Genomic DNA, 16,481 nt, shown 5'->3' with positions numbered 1-16,481 from the left:
TAAATTACTGGCACAGTCACTTGACTCCACAGGCAGTTGGGCAGAGTCAGCCTCTAGGTGGGATTTCACATTCCCCTTTTACAGTGTCCCAGCATGTCTCCAAATGTCTGCACGAGTCACGCAGGACTCAAGGCATCCCCACTTTGACAGGCTGATGTCATATGGTAACATAGATGATACATGAGGAGAACCTCCAAGGTTGAGTTTCTCAACCTTTTTTGCCCGACGACCCCATGTGTAGGTCTCCCAGTTTCTCATGACCCAAGCAGTTACAGAACGGAGCCATGAAGTTGAGTCATATGACTTTGTGTGTACTTGAGACGGTGGAGGGAGCTCAAAATGAATTATCTGAAAATAACTATATTAGGGCTAGTTATAGTTAGTTACAGGGTTGAGTTTTGGGAAATTTTGATGGGCATTTTTGCCATTTTCTGGCATTTTGTGAACTGAACAATTAATAGGTTAACTATATATTATATAAATATTATGCAGATTAATACAAAAAACTCCAATTCAATTAATTATTTTTTTTATAAATTATGCCCATTATTGTTTTTATTGTTTTATTTTATTTAGTTTTTCTGTGTTATCTCATTATTTTGTGTAGTTTTCTGTCTTCCTGTTTTCCTTAAATTGCTTTACAGTAATCATAAAATCTAATCTAATCTAATCATAAAAGATCCTTGAGGGTTATGACCTAAATGTTTAGAAACACTGCTCCTGTAGGGTGATATAAAAATCGCCAAATATATTCGCTAAAAGATTACATGATTCCTTCATCAATTGTCTTTAACGTTTAAAAAATGTTTTTGTACATGGACATTTGGGTTAGTGATGGTTTAAATATACTGCATGTACCAATAACTGCAAATTAACAAAATCTAGTTGGTTTTCCCATACTGCCCTCCAATTATGTGGTTGACCATGTAAAACAACATAAGTAAAGGAAGTTACAAACATTATATGAAAGACCTATCATTTGAGAGTATGTGGTTGACAAATTTACACTATAACTTCTGGACTGTATTGTGTAAACCTCACAAATCTGGAGTTTTTCCCCCTTACTGTTCAATGCTAGATTTGTAAACCATGAACAAATCTAAACAACGAACATATATGCTTGGTTGTGAATAGTGAAGAACATTATGAATCCTAAGAAACTGCACACAACTGTGGCTGCTTTTCTTTGTTTCAGGCGCAAAAGTCTGAGTTGACAAACAATTGACAACGCTGCAATGAGTTCAGGAACAAACCAAGACCCAAAAGCCTTAGGTAAGTTTGGAAAATATGACTTTCTGTGTGTGTGTTTTGTTTGTCATACATGGAAATATGGAGTGGTTGCTGATAAATTACCATGTTGTATTAACTGCAATTTACACAAATTTAAAATAAACCTTACCAGCAGTTGCATAAATCAGACAAAACCTTTGACAAATGTATATACATATGTACACATATACACATATACACACACCCACACACATATATGAATTTTCTTTGATTTTCAAAAGTCTTAAATGCTTTAACATTTTTTTTTATTTATATCTACCAACAAAAAGTACACCCAAAGGTGGATAAAATATTTGCAGATTGCAGATTGCAGAAGAAAAATGGAAGAAAAAAAGAAGAAACTAAGCAACTACCTTGCTTAAGAAAACCCCTTCAAAACATTTCAACTTCATTTGACGTCTGAAATACCACTTCTTTCTTTTTTACTTGAAATTGAGGACAAGAAGTGTACCAATTTCATTTTTTTCAACCTCCAAGAAAGTCTGAAACCATTCACCCCCCTTCAACAGGCCTAGTGTTGGTGGCTCAGAGTGCTTTATAAAAGGGATATCAGCTTTATACAGCCAACAAATTCTTAGTGAAGGTATCCTGAAGTGTACTGGTGTCCAAAACTAACAGTTCTTCTGGGAGTGATTGGTATGCAGAAGCAAACGACTGACTGTGTCCTACCAGACTTGGATTATGTGTGAATCAATGCTTGAGGAACAAGGTTACAAGAACCCTGTCTGCGTTCAGTTGATATAAGAGCGTAAACCAACCCCTTGAGAGATGACGGTTTGATGAATATTCAATATATGCCCTCTAACTGGAATAGGGCTGCTGTGGGAAAGTGATGAAGAATTGGTAATCTAAAAGTAACTCACATTTGAAGTAGTGATATAACAGCCTACTCTTGAGTTTACACCACTGTCAGTGGAAATTATTTATCTCAGAGAGGATCCGGTTTCACTTTGAAATTAATTTTATAGCTGAATTCTTTTATTGTATTAGTAATTTAATTCATGTTATGCCATTGATAGTTTTGTAAGCATTATCACCGGCCTTTTTCCATGTGTTTCCATGTGATTTTGTGCATTTACAGTACATGACAGTGAGGTAAAGGTAAAACATGGGGGAGTAGAGGTTTGCTAGCTGAATATATTTCACCTTGCAAAATGTGTGTTTACTCTAGGACATCAAACAAGTTGGTGATATTACTAGTACAATATTTAGATTTGAAAATTGATAATGGATACACAGACTGGACTCAAAAGGTGTTAAATCCCTCAACTGCTCAACTGCAGGATAAAGACACAAAAAGCAGAATTACTTCACTGAAATGCCGTTATCACATTCCAAACTGAACAAAAATGAAATATGTTGCATATTAAAACTGAATCTTTGAGGCTGAATGTGATTTAAGTTTTGGTATGGTATCTGCATAGTTAACTCTGGCACAATTTAATGGATCCCAAGACTACAATAGTTCCATATGGCTTAAGATCGGATTTTACTACAATAATTGTGGGACACATTTGATTCTGCACACAGTTGCACGTGATTAGCCATTTGGCCCTATCTATACTATGCAGCAGTAAAAGTTCAAGCCCTAGGGTGAATGAAGCGGCTGTGAGTCATTACGAGGTATGATGCTGAAAAAGGAGTAGGGTAACAGTTGGAGTTTGTGATTTCACCAGCTGTTGGATGAACTTTGCGGTGCATACGGAGTCATCCTACAGCCGAGCTCCTAGAGAGGAAAAAGGCACAAAAAAAAAGTGTGATAGTGCTTTTTAACATTGTGGCGCCTTAAACAGTCTTCCTCAATAAGCCTCAGAGAAGCACCCTTTGTAACCATGAATTGCAAGGTGTGACTAAAATAATTATTTATATAATAGAAAAACTAAATCTGCTTATTTGTACTTCAAATTCATTACAATTTTTATTCAAATCTATTCATTAATTTAATTGGTTTTTAGGGGGGTTTATGCTTGTCTTGCCATCTTGTAGCAGCTGTCATGGTTGACAAAGAGAAAGGAAATACTGACCTCTTGTGGAATAATTGCGTAACTGAAACCAAAAGAAAACACCCTGGTGAAGGTGTTAATAAATCTCAGATATAATGGATGTTAAAGAAACTATTAATGTTTTGAATGCTTCAAAACTGGATGATTAAATGTTGTGATATTTTTTACGATATCTGGCAAGAAAATGTATGCAGCTTAGCTCCCAATCCCAGACACACACAGCATTTGTAACAATTGTGTTTTCTGTTTTTTTTTGTCTGTGATTGTGTTAAGTTGTACTATTATTTCCTGGATTAACAGTGGCTATCAAGAAAAGGTCCAGAGTTCCTGGGGTTATGATTACTCAGTATGTGGAGCAACTCCCAGCAGGAAAGTCAACACCTGACTTTACCCGGAAGCCAATGGCTACGACTGTTCAAGAGGGTAAATAAACACACAACGTAAAACTGTGATTACAATAACACTATCGAACACTATCTACAAACTGTATCGCTGTTTATTTTCATTTTCCAGGTAAAAAAGCTTTTTTCAAAGCTATGGTTAGTGGAGAGCCACTACCAACTGTGACATGGGGGCGTAATAAGGGCCAGGTTGATGACCCAGAAAAGTACAAAACAAGATTTGAGGAAAGAGCTCAGGAGCACATTCTTGAGGTGAGAAAACAGTGTTATGAAAATAAAATCCCTAATTTCTTGTAAAGCAGATAATAGCAATAGATCACAAACCATTTAACTTCCTGATCTGTATTAAATGTTAAATGTATATTTTAATTATAATAAAAGAAGTATGAGCTACATACGTACTTTGATTTGTTCTTGAAGTATTTCCAAGAACTCAGTTAGAAAAGCTCATTCTTCACATCAATGGGAGACATAATATTCAGCACTAAAGATCCAATCTAACTATTACAATATTGCTTCATCAGGTACACGGCGTAAAACCAGATCAAGCTGACACCTACAAATGCTTTGCCACCAATGAGTATGGACAGGCTGTCTGCACTGCAACTCTCAATGTTATTGGAGGTAAAAGATTGATTAATACCATGCAATATGTTGTGAAATAATAAAATATATAGTATAACATAGTGTAGGTTTGACTATTCATTTGTTGTTTTGCTATTGTTTTCATGCTTTTTTCCAGTTGGCTTAAAGAAGAAAGGCCAGGAAGGTATGAAATATACCACAGGAGCTTAAGTGTATCATCCATCGATCCATACATTTATTTTTTAGGATTATAGAGATTTATGATTTGTTTCTTTAATGTGAACTATGGCAAATTTGGAACAACAATGTGTGTTAAACATCGTAATGAAATATTGAGACCTGTGCTGTAATTTAAAAGCCTCCAAGCAAGACCTGATGGTTTCAAAGAATTATTGATACAAATCAATTTGATCCAGCATGTTTTGTTTGTTTGTTTCTTCAGTTTAAGGTCTGGATAGAGCCATGCGTAGAGTTTAAACTAATATAATAATAGAATTATGTGGCATTAAGGAAAAGTATCTCATGAATTTTCTTCCAATTTACATCTAATTTTCTTTCAGCAAATGCACAAGCTCCACAGGATTTCAGATCAATGCTTAAGAAAACGTAAGCTCCAGTCATAGTCAGTCATAGTCAAAGTTTTTCTATATATGTATTAATATATATATATANNCCCCCCCCCAAAACAATTAACTTTTTTACTCTTTTCAGTGTTGTTGTCACCAGAAAAAAACAACTCCCACCAAAAAAAGAAGGAGAAATTGATCCTAAGCTCTGGGAACTGCTTATTTGTGCACCAAAGAAGGACTATGAAAAAATTTGTTTTGACTTTGGTGTTACTGACTTCCGCTGGATGCTGAAGAGACTCAGCCAGATGAAAAAGGAAAGGCAAGATGAGCAGGCAAAGGTACTGTGCTGTATGCAGTTTGTAACAACTGCACATTTCTGGAATAGTGCATCATGTATTTTGAACGTAAAAATTTTGAAAACTGACCTTAAAGCATTTTAAAGCTGTAACAGAAAACTTGGTGGCACAAATATCTGCAAGAGCTTGCTTGTTTTTGGCTGACTTTAAAGAGTGACTCAACACCAGTATGTAAAGTTGTGTTTCACTCCTTTCTTGAAATGTTAAATTACTCTCAAAAAGCATGTCTCATTATTTTTTTTTATTGTTATTACAAGTTTTCCTTCTTATATATGGAGGCTAGTTTTGCCTGAGGCTAAACTGACCTAGTGCATCTTAACAAGTAAACATCCATGCTCTGTCCAAGGACACTTGGTTCAATATGTCATATTTTCAGCAGTAAAGTTCTTTTCTTTCAGAGAAAACTACAAATAAATACAAATTACTTTTTATCTTTCTTTTGTAGGTTGTAGAGAAACTGGACAATGTGAAACAAATAGAAGTAACACCCAGTGGGAGAGCTGAATTTAGCATGGACATGGCAATGTGGGATCCCAACAGTGCAATTAACCTATTCAAGGTGAGTTAATGTGTATTCAACATTAACAATTTCAAAGCAATCACTGTTTAAATGAGAAATCAGAAAAAGACTAATCTCACTGCGTTTCTCTAACAAGGATGGGAAAATGGTTCCATATAGTGACGATGAAAATTCAAAGCATAGCCTTAAGAAAACAGGGACAAAGTATGTTTTCAGCATCAAAGATCCTCAGCCAGAAGATGCTGGATTTTACCAGGTTGATGTTGAAGATGCAAATGTCCTTACAACTGACTTTCAAGGTAAGGTGTAACAATTGCATTTGTTAGGGAGAGAATTCAAGGCGCATTTAGGAATGTAAAGTCACTCAGTTAATCCACCAGTTAATCCACATCCACCCTTCCTCATCTCTCAGTGCCTGCTGTGGAGTTCATAGCCAAGATTAAAGATGTGAAGGCTTTTGAAAATGAGGATGCCACCTTTCAGTGTGTGTTGTCAACACCCCTCAACCGAATTACCTGGTCAAAACAGGACTCATCACTTGAACATGGGGACAAATATGAGATCACTGTCTCAGAGGACAAACTAATTCACACATTGAGAGTTAAAGGCTGTGAAATGGTAGATAAAGGAGCATATTATGCCATTGCTGGCATAGCTTCCAGCAGTGCCTCTCTCACAGTGGAAGGTGGGAAATCTTTTCATTTCTTTTCATATTGATACACTAATAAAAACATATCAGTTTGTTGTTAGTGTGATAAAAAACACTCCTTGATTTATTCTCCCTACGTGTATGTGTTCACTGTAATCCAGTTGATCCAAATGGTGGTAAAGGCCGTAGAGGCACCCAGTCTGGGGATCAAGATGACCTGATCAAACTAGCTTTGGAACAGCAGGCCAAGCTTCAAAAACAGAAAGACGACATGGACGCAGCTAGACGAGCACAGGCTGAAAAGGACGCAGCAGGTGCAGGGGATGGAGGAGATGGAAGAGATGGTTCTGGTGATGGTTCTGGTAATGGTTCTGGTGATGGGTCTGGTGATGGGTCTGGTGATGGGTCTGGTGATGGGTCTGGTCGCAAGACTGATGGAGATGACGATGATGGAGATGGCAAGAATAAGAACCTCCTGACAGATGGAGATGACGGAAATGATGCAGATGATAAGAAAAAGAAGCGACAGCGAACTGGCCCTTTGGTTCCTGACACTGTTACTGGTAAAATCCTTGCGTGTCTGAATAGTGAATAATGTGTCACTGCATTGCACAGACAATGACATACAGTAATGGCACAGTTTTAGTTCCAGTTCTCATAATGTGCCTCTGCTACTGCATAATGTATATAGGCAGCCTTGCTATCTGGGCCCATATTTGCCAGGTGTCTCAGATTTACTCCTAGCTATTGCACTAGAAATAAAATTGGTCCGTACCTACAGTAAAATATGAGACACAGTTACACTAGGAAGTTTTCTACTCCAGAAAACAAAGTGAGTACAGGAAAAAAAAAGTAAAGTATGCACTCCACTGTTCTTTGTGGAGTCAGCACAGGTCAGATCTGTGTACAAAGTCGGTTACAAATAGCCACCTGATGAAAAATTCTAGGATTCTAAGAAACCTCTTAAATCCTGATGACTAAAAAGTGGTTACATTTCTATGCTTAAAATAAGTCTGACGATTTTGGGCCAAACATCAGAAACCAGTAGTCAAACATGAGCATTTAAATTATGGATTTGAATCAAAATAATTTCAGACTAATTTTTCATTAATAATAAAATAAATAAAATAATAATTCATAAAGACTTGTATGGTCTTTGTAAAATGATTATTTATATTTAGGGCAAAAACTGGCCAACTGAATGATTATAAAAGGAGTTTAATGATATACTTCATGAAAGAGCCCATGCAGTTCTGCATCTTGACCACTAGAGAGAGACATATTGTAAACAGGAAAACAAACTATGGTAGCAGCCACAGAGATGTCAATGATATCCTTGGTCTGCTTATGCCTAAAAATGGAAAACCGCATGCTCATCTGCTTTCTGCACCTTTGTTTGCTTTGCACTATTTATTTATATGGAATTGAACACCAAAATGGTACAATAACTGGTTGGAGACACACAACATACTCATCTTTTTGGTATTGCTGTCATTTAAAGATTTCTGTGAAGTTTGTAGGGTCTAACTGAAATTCCCATTGCACCTATCTTCACTTTAGCAAATAATATACTAGTTTTTTATGCTACTTTTCACTGCATACTAACTGCAACAAGGTATAATTTCTACAACTAAGAACTAAATACAATGCAGTCATTTTGATTATTTATAATTTTTCACTTTGTTCTTACTGTTGCAGATCGTGGTGTTCAGTTTGTAAGTGGGCTGTCAGATACTCTTGCTAATGTTGGTGAACGGGCAGAGCTGTCTTGCAAACTAAGCAGTGAGACCTCTGTGGGATGTTGGTATAAAAATGGGAAGCTGGTAAGTCAACTATTCCAGGAGAATTACAAGTATATAGGACTACCGCCATGCATCACAGTTTCCTAGCTTATAAAACCACAAAGGCCCAGTTTAGTCAAAAATAATATATAGTACAATCTATCAAAATATTTGCACTATGAATATTGAATCTTTTTATCTGACAAGTTAACCAGTGAGGACGGGGTAACAATTATCAAAGATGGAGCCTGTCACAGGTTGATAATTGATTGCTGTAAAAAAGATGATGGAGCTGTGTACCGCTTTGAAGCTGAAGGCCGTAAATCAGAAGCAACTCTTAATATTCAAGGTCAGAATAAAAATGAATAAAATGTTTTTTTGTCAACTGATGAATTTTCCCATGGTTGCAAAGGGTTTAGGTTTTTGACTGTTTTTTTCTCCAACCTTGAAGACCCACCAAAAATCGATGCTGACGCACTAGGAAAATTCACAAAGCCAGTCATTATAAAGGCAGGTGAAAATGCTGAATGGAAGCTGCCTTTCTCAGGTGGGGCACCAATGAATATACAGTGGTACAAGGATGATGACGAGCTTTTGCCCGGCCTCAATGTGAAGATTGAAACATCAGCTACTGAAAGCAGACTACGGCTTACTAAGTGCCAAAGGAAAGATAGTGGAGAGGTCAAAATCAAAATAAAAAATGAATTTGGTACTACAGAGGCAATTTCCAAACTTATTGTACTGGGTGAGTTGACAATAGAGAGAGAGACACATTGTACTGTAAGGAGATGAATGCATTTCTCTGTAAGTTTATTTATTTTAATTTCGTCAACAGACAAACCCACACCGCCACAAGGACCTGTGGACATTATGGAAAGTGCTGTAACATCTGTTGAGTTCAAATGGAAACCACCAAAAGATAGTGGTGGATGCCCGGTCACAAATTACATTGTGGAACGCCAACAAGTAGGCCGCAATAAATGGTCAAATCTCGGTGAGATCCCTGGCAACAACCCGAGTTACAAAGATTCAGATGTGGACCCTGGAAGGAGATACTGCTACCGGATCAGAGCCAAGAATGCTGAAGGCATTAGTGATTACCTGCAGACAGAGGACATATCAGCTGGTGTATTACGTAAGTCTTTAGCTTAGCCTAATTTAAGCTTTGTGGTACAATTTGCTGCTGTTTAATGAAAACTTATGATAAAATAACTATAGGGTGAAACAATTAAACAAATGATTAAAAATATCTTCATAGTTGCGGACGTGTATGAACTCATAGAAGAAGTAATAAAAGAACAGTAAAACAATATCAAAGAATAGACAGAATGTCTAATGTTTCCCCCACAGGTTATCCTGGACCCCCAACAGCACCTAAAGTAGTCAGTGCATTTAAAGACTGCATCAATTTGACATGGGCTCCTCCATGTGATACTGGAGGAACCAAAATAGTGGGATACAACTTGGAAAAGAACAAGAAAGGCACTAATTACTGGAGCCTTGTTAACCAAGGAGGGCCTATTGCAGGTATCCAACTCATAAAACAAGCTGCAGGAATATATCATGATTGGCTACAGTGCTGTGAACATTTATAATGATATGATAACCATTTCTTCCCTTTTCCACAGATACAAAGTATGCAGTGAAAGATGTTTTTGAAGGGGCAGCATATGAATTCAGGGTGTCTGCAATCAACCTATCTGGTGCTGGAGATCCTAGTATTCCATGTGACACAGTAATCGCAAGAGATCCAATGAGTAAGCCAGTAACACTGAATTCTTATATTCTCCTAGTTGTCATCACTGAAGATTATGTAATCCTGCAAGTTAATGTATTAAATATAATGCTGTATATAGTTATATGTGTAATATAAAAGCACAGCAATGCTCAGCCAATAACCTCTCATTATTGTAATTTCAGAACCCCCAGGCAAAGTCACAGGCCTGAAGTTAACATCCTCCAATTACACCACATTTTCACTGGCTTGGACTAAACCTAAAGAAATGAAGGGGATAGAGGATGAAGCCCTGGGGTACTATGTGGAGATCAGACCAATAGAAAGCCTTGAATGGACCCGCTGTAATGCCATCCCAATTACTTTAACTTCCTACACCGTGCTTGGCTTAAAGGCAATGGCCACATACTGGGTGAGAGTAATTGCCACCAATTATGGAGGTGATGGAGAACCTCAGGGCTTTGACAATTACATCATTGCCATGCCTCCTCCTGGTGAGAACATTTGAAATTCATATCAAGAACATCAGTTTTGTAAAGTTTAATGATTAATTAAATGTTATATTCAGTATTCACATGAAGTCAAAGCAAATATTTAGTTTTTTTTCCATAATACATCACTGCATACACAATGGGATTTTGAAAAGCTGGCGTACCCAGAGAACTATGGATTAAAACAAACAAAGAATCTGAAATGCATCTGGATTCATAAAGATACTGGAGTGATCAATGTCTTCACCTGAATACTGAATATTTCCTTAAAACATTACTATCCATGTCCACAGGAATAGAAATTTTAACAAGAACTCAGACAAAGGCTTTACATTTCTTAATAATCTATACAATAGATATTATCATTAGATTATATATATAATAATATATAATAGATTAGATAGTATTTATAATTCAAAAATGCAAAGAATGAAAATATGATTTTAAGAGGAATGACAGTTTGCTAAATTGTAAGAACCTGAACATTTTATTCTACATTTCACCCTCACAGTAAAGCCAAAGTTTAAAGATCGCAACATGAAGACCTTTGTGGTGGTAAAATCTGGAAACACGGTCCGTCTGAACATCAACTTTGAGGTACTGTGCCTGACGTTTTCTTACTAATGGGGTCCATTGGAGAAAGTATTTTTATTGTGTGAGCCTTCAAGCTCTTCAGTCAACAAACTAATCTGATATTTTTTTTTATCGCCTACAGGCCTGCCCTCTGCCAGAAATCTCTTGGCTAAAAGATGGTGTTCTGGTGCCCAAACATGTAACAATTACCAACTCTGATAAAGGTTCTCAACTGTTAATCCCTACATCTGAACGCTCTGACACTGGGATCTACACCATTACTGTCAAGAACATTGTCGGCCAGGAGAGCTTCAATATTGAAATCAGGGTTACAGGTAAATCTCTGTGCACACGGCCCTGAACTACTACTGTTCATGGCCTGGTATATAAAAACATATAACTCATAGTTCAGTTACAGAGACTGAATGCATTCTCTTTGCTGGCCTCATTAGCTGCTCCCAGCTATTCAGCACACTAAACACTAGACCCAGTTAATCAAACTGTAAACTATATAAACATTTGGCAAATAGAAACTGAGCTGGATACAGTATATGACAAGTAGGGCTGCACAATGAATCGAAATATTATTGAAATCGCAATATGGCCATATGAAATATACAAATCGCAAGAGCTGCTTGATAAAGGTAAAATGTGTGACAAAACAGCATTATAATGAAGTACTGTAGTGCAGTAGAGGTGCCCTGGTCTACAAATGTTGTTCTCCAGATTTAAGAAAACATGTTGGTTTGGTACAGACCGGCAAAAAATTCACATCACAACATGATTGTTTTTTTGTGAAAATTCAATTTGTAATGCAAAAATGATCGTTCCCACATAATATTGAATCTTTATCTTGTACTTTTATATTTCAAACAAACCTTGGTGATATGTTGACTGGTATGGTTGAGCATACAAGTCTGTGAGCTGTAAAAACTGTGAGACCTCCCCATCACCCATTAGATATCCTCTGTTTTATGCTTGAAACAGAACTTACTAAACCAAATTCAAATTGTATATTCATATATTCTGGATATACTCAGCACTCCATTGTTCTCAGGCTTTTTTAAATCCCCAGCTGAACATTTCCAGCTCTTTCTTTCACTCTGCTACACCAACTTGTGCAGTTGGCTGCGGCTTTCAGTCTACTATCATTGCTTAAAGATAATCTGTGCCACTTTTTGGTTTAGTACGTTCTTCTCTAACCTACACAATGTTTTTGCTTTTATCAACAATGCCGCAAAATGCATTTTTCTGTGGTTATATTAGAAGAGTAACTATTTTTGGCAACTGGTTGATAGAGCTAATACAGACATCATTGTTCCAACCAAAATGTTAAAGACATACCCAGCAAACTAAGCCTGTAATATCAGTAATCTGTATAAATCTGGTTGTAGATGACCCCAAGCCTCCAGGTCCAGTGGAGCTGGATCAGAACATCCCAGGAACAGTGACTCTGTCCTGGACTTCTTCTCCAGACGAGAAGAGGGATGACAGACTACACTACTTGGTATCCAAGCGGGACTCCTTCAAACGCACTTGGAGAACAGTGGCCGACAACCTCTTTAACAATAAGTTCACAGTTGTCAACATTTTGCCTGGACGGGAGTATAACTTCAGGGTATTTGCTAAAAACGATATGGGTCTTTCTCCACCTTCTGAGTCCCCTATGTTTGAAACCAAAAAGGATAAAGGTTTGTGCCTTCAATCACATCTGAATCAATTTGCACTTTTCACACTATTCTCACCCTACACTAAATGGTTCCTATACTAGCACTGATGACTGAGAAGTACAGATTTATTTTCCTGTGAAACCTCCCAGTATATTACCTCTCTTCTCTCTAATTGCCCTATTTAGTGATGTTTGTGATTGTGATTGTCTCTGATGCTGTACAGTATGTGGTTGTTATGTCTGTATGTTCTTCATATGCTATGTGCTTTTGTTGGCCTGGTTATGTCTGTTGTAACCATCTGCCCTGTTTCTCACTGAGACTACCTGATTAAAAAAGCTTGTATATATATATTTATTTACCAGTGCACATACATATCTTTGTGAATCTAACCACTTAGTCAGTCAACAGTATTGCTACAATGTTTATAGAGAGCCGGAGTAAAACCGGAACTTCTGGGCTCCGTTCCAGAAGTAAGAAAATTTTGTTCACGGCCACAGTGACATTTTCAATACTTACAACCTTACAACTTAATCTTACTCACCTCACCTCAACCTCAGTGTGGGTATGTCGTGCAGTTTGTTTTTGTCAAGACAAGATTGGTAAATTTTTAAAGGGTTTTGATTTAGTATTGCGCTAAGTTGGGAGCCTCACAAGAGAGAGTAAAAAAAGGTCGAGTCAGATAGAGACAGAGATACGCTGTATTCTGCATGTCCCATAATGCATCATCATTATCTGGGTTATTTTTCCTAAATTTTCTAAACAGCAGCTAGCATTGACGTGATGTCAGGATCGCAATTACAAGGCCACAAGTACAAACCTAGTAAACTATTTTAATTCTGTAAAAACCTAAACTTTGTGCATTTCTTTGTGTTTCAGAAAAGTTCAAAGTAAACATGCCAGAGACAAAATCCTTGGACTTCCAGTCACCTCCTTCATTTATCGTTCCACTAAAGAGGCGTACAGCTCCACTGGGTTACGAGTGCAACATGAGCTGCGCAGTTAAGGGTGATCCGGCTCCGCGTGTGACATGGTACCGCAACAATATCAGTCTGAACACAAACACCAACTACCACATCACCAATGTATGTGGAGTCTGCTCTATGCTCATCCTAAGGGTGGGACCCAAAGACAACGGGGAATACAAAGTCGTCATTGAGAACAAACTTGGGACAGCGGAGTCCTCAATGACGCTGAATGTCAGAGGTATTAAACAGAATCGTACATTTTTCTGCAAAGACACTGATGTGTAAAGTATGTAGATGAAACAATCTGAGAGAATCAATATGTTTCTTTACAGAGTGAAGAAGAGCTGCAGCTGTTGGACAGAAGCTGAACCAACAGATTCCCATTGTCTTGTAAATTGACAACGTATTTAATTTCCCACTAGTGTGATGCACTACTATTTAATCACTTAACAACTTCAGAAAGCTCCAACAAAGATTAATGGACATTTTGGGAATGTTATATGGTGTACTATTAAACTTGCGGTTTGACGTGATACTGGGTTGCATGATGTCGGTGGGTTTTCTTTTTTCCATTTGTCTGTAATCATTGTCTATGTTACGCTTTTGTGTTGCGTGCGTATTTGCAATATAGACCAGGAAAAATGCTGAAAACCCTTGGCGTTGTCTAAATAACATTTGACAAATTATGTATAAACTGTTAAAAAATATGGTAGTACATTGCAATAGAGGATTACATCTTATTCCCCATGGATTTTCCTGTAAATTATAATATTTTTATGAAAAATACTGGTTACACCAATTGACACAAACCAGTTACACCACCTGACCATGTTGCTTTTACAGAAGAAACTGGCACTACAAATCAAGCATGACAGTCAACAAGGTCAATTGAACTTGTGCTTTTTATTATTTTCAATGAGGAAAAAACATCAACAACAAGAATTGGGTGTTTTCTATTGTTAATTTAAGAATCAGTTTAGGAAACAAACATGGCAACAAAAATCATGTGAACTTCTGTTCTTTTATGAATTAATTTAAGAAACAAACATCCAAAAATCATATGAACTTTTCTATTGTGAAAAGAAGAACATCTGACTGCAATGAATTTGTGTTAAAACATGTCAAAAGTTGTAGAATCGGGTGATTATGGCTGTGTGTGTGTGGTTTGAAATGTTTTGTTATGTCCTATTCCTGTCCAGTCTGTGTCAGTGTGACAGAACACCTGCATGTTCAGGCTGTCTGTGCTTGGAATTATTTCCAGTCGTCTGTCATGACTTTTGAATGACGTGAGTTCATAGGTTCTGGCTCAGAGATTTGGTGCAGCACATCAGACTCATAATAGAATAGGATGTCAGGTCAATGGGGCCAGGTGAAGACATTCTTCTCACCCAGCTGTTGCATGCAGCTCACTTCCACTTGTTCACCCACCACCTGGATGACCTGTCCCACGAAAGGCTTACTTTCATATCTGACCAGAATGAACTTGCCTTTCAGATCCTGCTGACAGTTGGTAGATGTTGAAGGGAGATCTTCTGATAGTTTACGGAAATCTGCTAGGCTTGGATCATAGCACTTGCAGATATCAGGTCTTGCACAGAAGCATGAGATTTCCCTCCACTGAATCACAGCTGGCTCTTCAGAGGTCACTTGATGGATTTTCAGTGTACCTTTTATGGCTGGGACATTTGTTGGGACTGATTCATCGTACTTGACAATGGCTTCCTCGGATATCCAAAAGTACTTGATGCTTGAGGGCTGATCCTTTAGGAAGTTGTAAAGTTCCTCAGCTGTCTGCAAGTTGGTGCCTCTTTGGACTGCTGTGTCTGCAGTACGCTTGACAGCCCCTCCCACTCCATCAGGAGCTCCTTTCCCATGCGCCTTCTCACTGAAATTCCAAGTAACCCTTGAAACCAACTCAGAAAAGGAACCGTGCTGAGAAGAAAAACGTTTTTCTTGTTCCTGTATTGGGTCACTGGTCCATCACTTATGATATGTAAAGTGGTGGGTGTGTAAGATTTGCCTATTGCATCCTTTAATACAGGCTCCATGTGAGCCCATACAGCACGTTCATCATGGCGGGGAGAAGCAGAGAGAGTGGCATAGGAAAAGGATGACAAGGCCACACATACACCACTCTTGTGTGGATTGTAACCTGCTTGCGACTGCCCCCGAAGTGGAACGCCTGAATTTCACTGCTGAGTTTACAGCCATAGCTCTCAGAGAAGTCTACATGAATGCAGATTTCATCCTCTCGTAGTGTTTCTTTCAGCTCTCTGAATGTTTTGACCTGGTGGAGCCAGTTGAATTGGTGCTTAGCTAGACAGTCTAGCTTCTTGTTAAGCAAAGCCAGCAGATCATCACACTTTCCACTTTGTGTGACTTTTGCAAAGTTAACAAAGGTTTTGCCTTCTTCAGATGTGACTACCCTGGACCACTGCTGCCATGTTAGAACAGTATCCTCCAGAGGTCCTTCAAACTCAATCTCATTGTAGCAGCACTTCGCACAAGTGCGATACATGCATTTCTTGTTGGTAATGTCACATGCAGTAGTTGCTAGCAATTCTGAAATTCTGTTGGTAAGGAGACTGCCTTTGTGGTACAGTTTGTCAACAAGTAGCTTAATGTTTTCATGGTCAATACAAGCACACATATTTCTGTCCGAGTCTTTTGCAGGTGTAATAAAATTGGAGTACCTTTAGTCTTTCCCTCTCTTTTTCTCCTTTGATAACTAAATAGTAAAATAGAAAAATAAAAGCAATTAGTCTAAATCACTACATCACTCAGACTTTCAGTAGACAGTATTTCACTGGAAAATGTGTGTGTGTGTGTGTGTGTGTGTGTGTGTGTGTGTGTCTGTCTGTCTGTCTGTCTGTCTGTGTGTGTCTGTGTGTGT

At 37.8% G+C, this 16,481-nt stretch overlaps 1 protein-coding gene across 1 annotated transcript; it reads left to right on the top strand.

The window, feature by feature from the left end:
• The first annotated feature begins 1,235 nt into the window (after window positions 1-1,235).
• On the top strand, window positions 1,236-13,873 carry LOC118328165 (immunoglobulin-like and fibronectin type III domain-containing protein 1). The gene is made up of 22 exons (XM_035661770.1): window positions 1,236-1,272; window positions 3,567-3,716; window positions 3,807-3,946; window positions 4,219-4,318; window positions 4,437-4,463; window positions 4,840-4,885; window positions 4,991-5,186; window positions 5,650-5,763; window positions 5,861-6,023; window positions 6,137-6,409; window positions 6,535-6,936; window positions 8,072-8,196; window positions 8,362-8,503; window positions 8,606-8,899; window positions 8,990-9,289; window positions 9,505-9,681; window positions 9,783-9,911; window positions 10,075-10,383; window positions 10,892-10,977; window positions 11,096-11,288; window positions 12,348-12,644; window positions 13,500-13,873. Exons 1-22 carry the CDS (start codon window positions 1,236-1,238, stop codon window positions 13,871-13,873), a joined length of 4,074 nt encoding a protein of 1,357 aa, XP_035517663.1.
• The last annotated feature ends 2,608 nt before the right edge of the window (window positions 13,874-16,481 follow it).

Source organism: Morone saxatilis, unplaced genomic scaffold (assembly GCF_004916995.1).
Source record: "Morone saxatilis isolate NCDOM2014 unplaced genomic scaffold, NCSU_SB_2.0 Contig18, whole genome shotgun sequence".
Lineage (NCBI taxonomy): Eukaryota > Metazoa > Chordata > Actinopteri > Moronidae > Morone > Morone saxatilis.
Note: the sequence above shows the minus strand (reverse complement) of the source record. Positions and strands in the feature narration are given on the sequence as shown.

Bases quoted from the DNA above. Each gene is read 5' to 3' on its own strand.
- LOC118328165 (XM_035661770.1), top strand. From the start codon at position 1,236: ATGAGTTCAGGAACAAACCAAGACCCAAAAGCCTTAG. The intron at 4,319-4,436 runs GTAAAAGATTGA...GCTTTTTTCCAG, and splicing joins AACTCTCAATGTTATTGGAG to TTGGCTTAAAGAAGAAAGGC. The intron at 8,197-8,361 runs GTAAGTCAACTA...TTATCTGACAAG, and splicing joins GGTATAAAAATGGGAAGCTG to TTAACCAGTGAGGACGGGGT.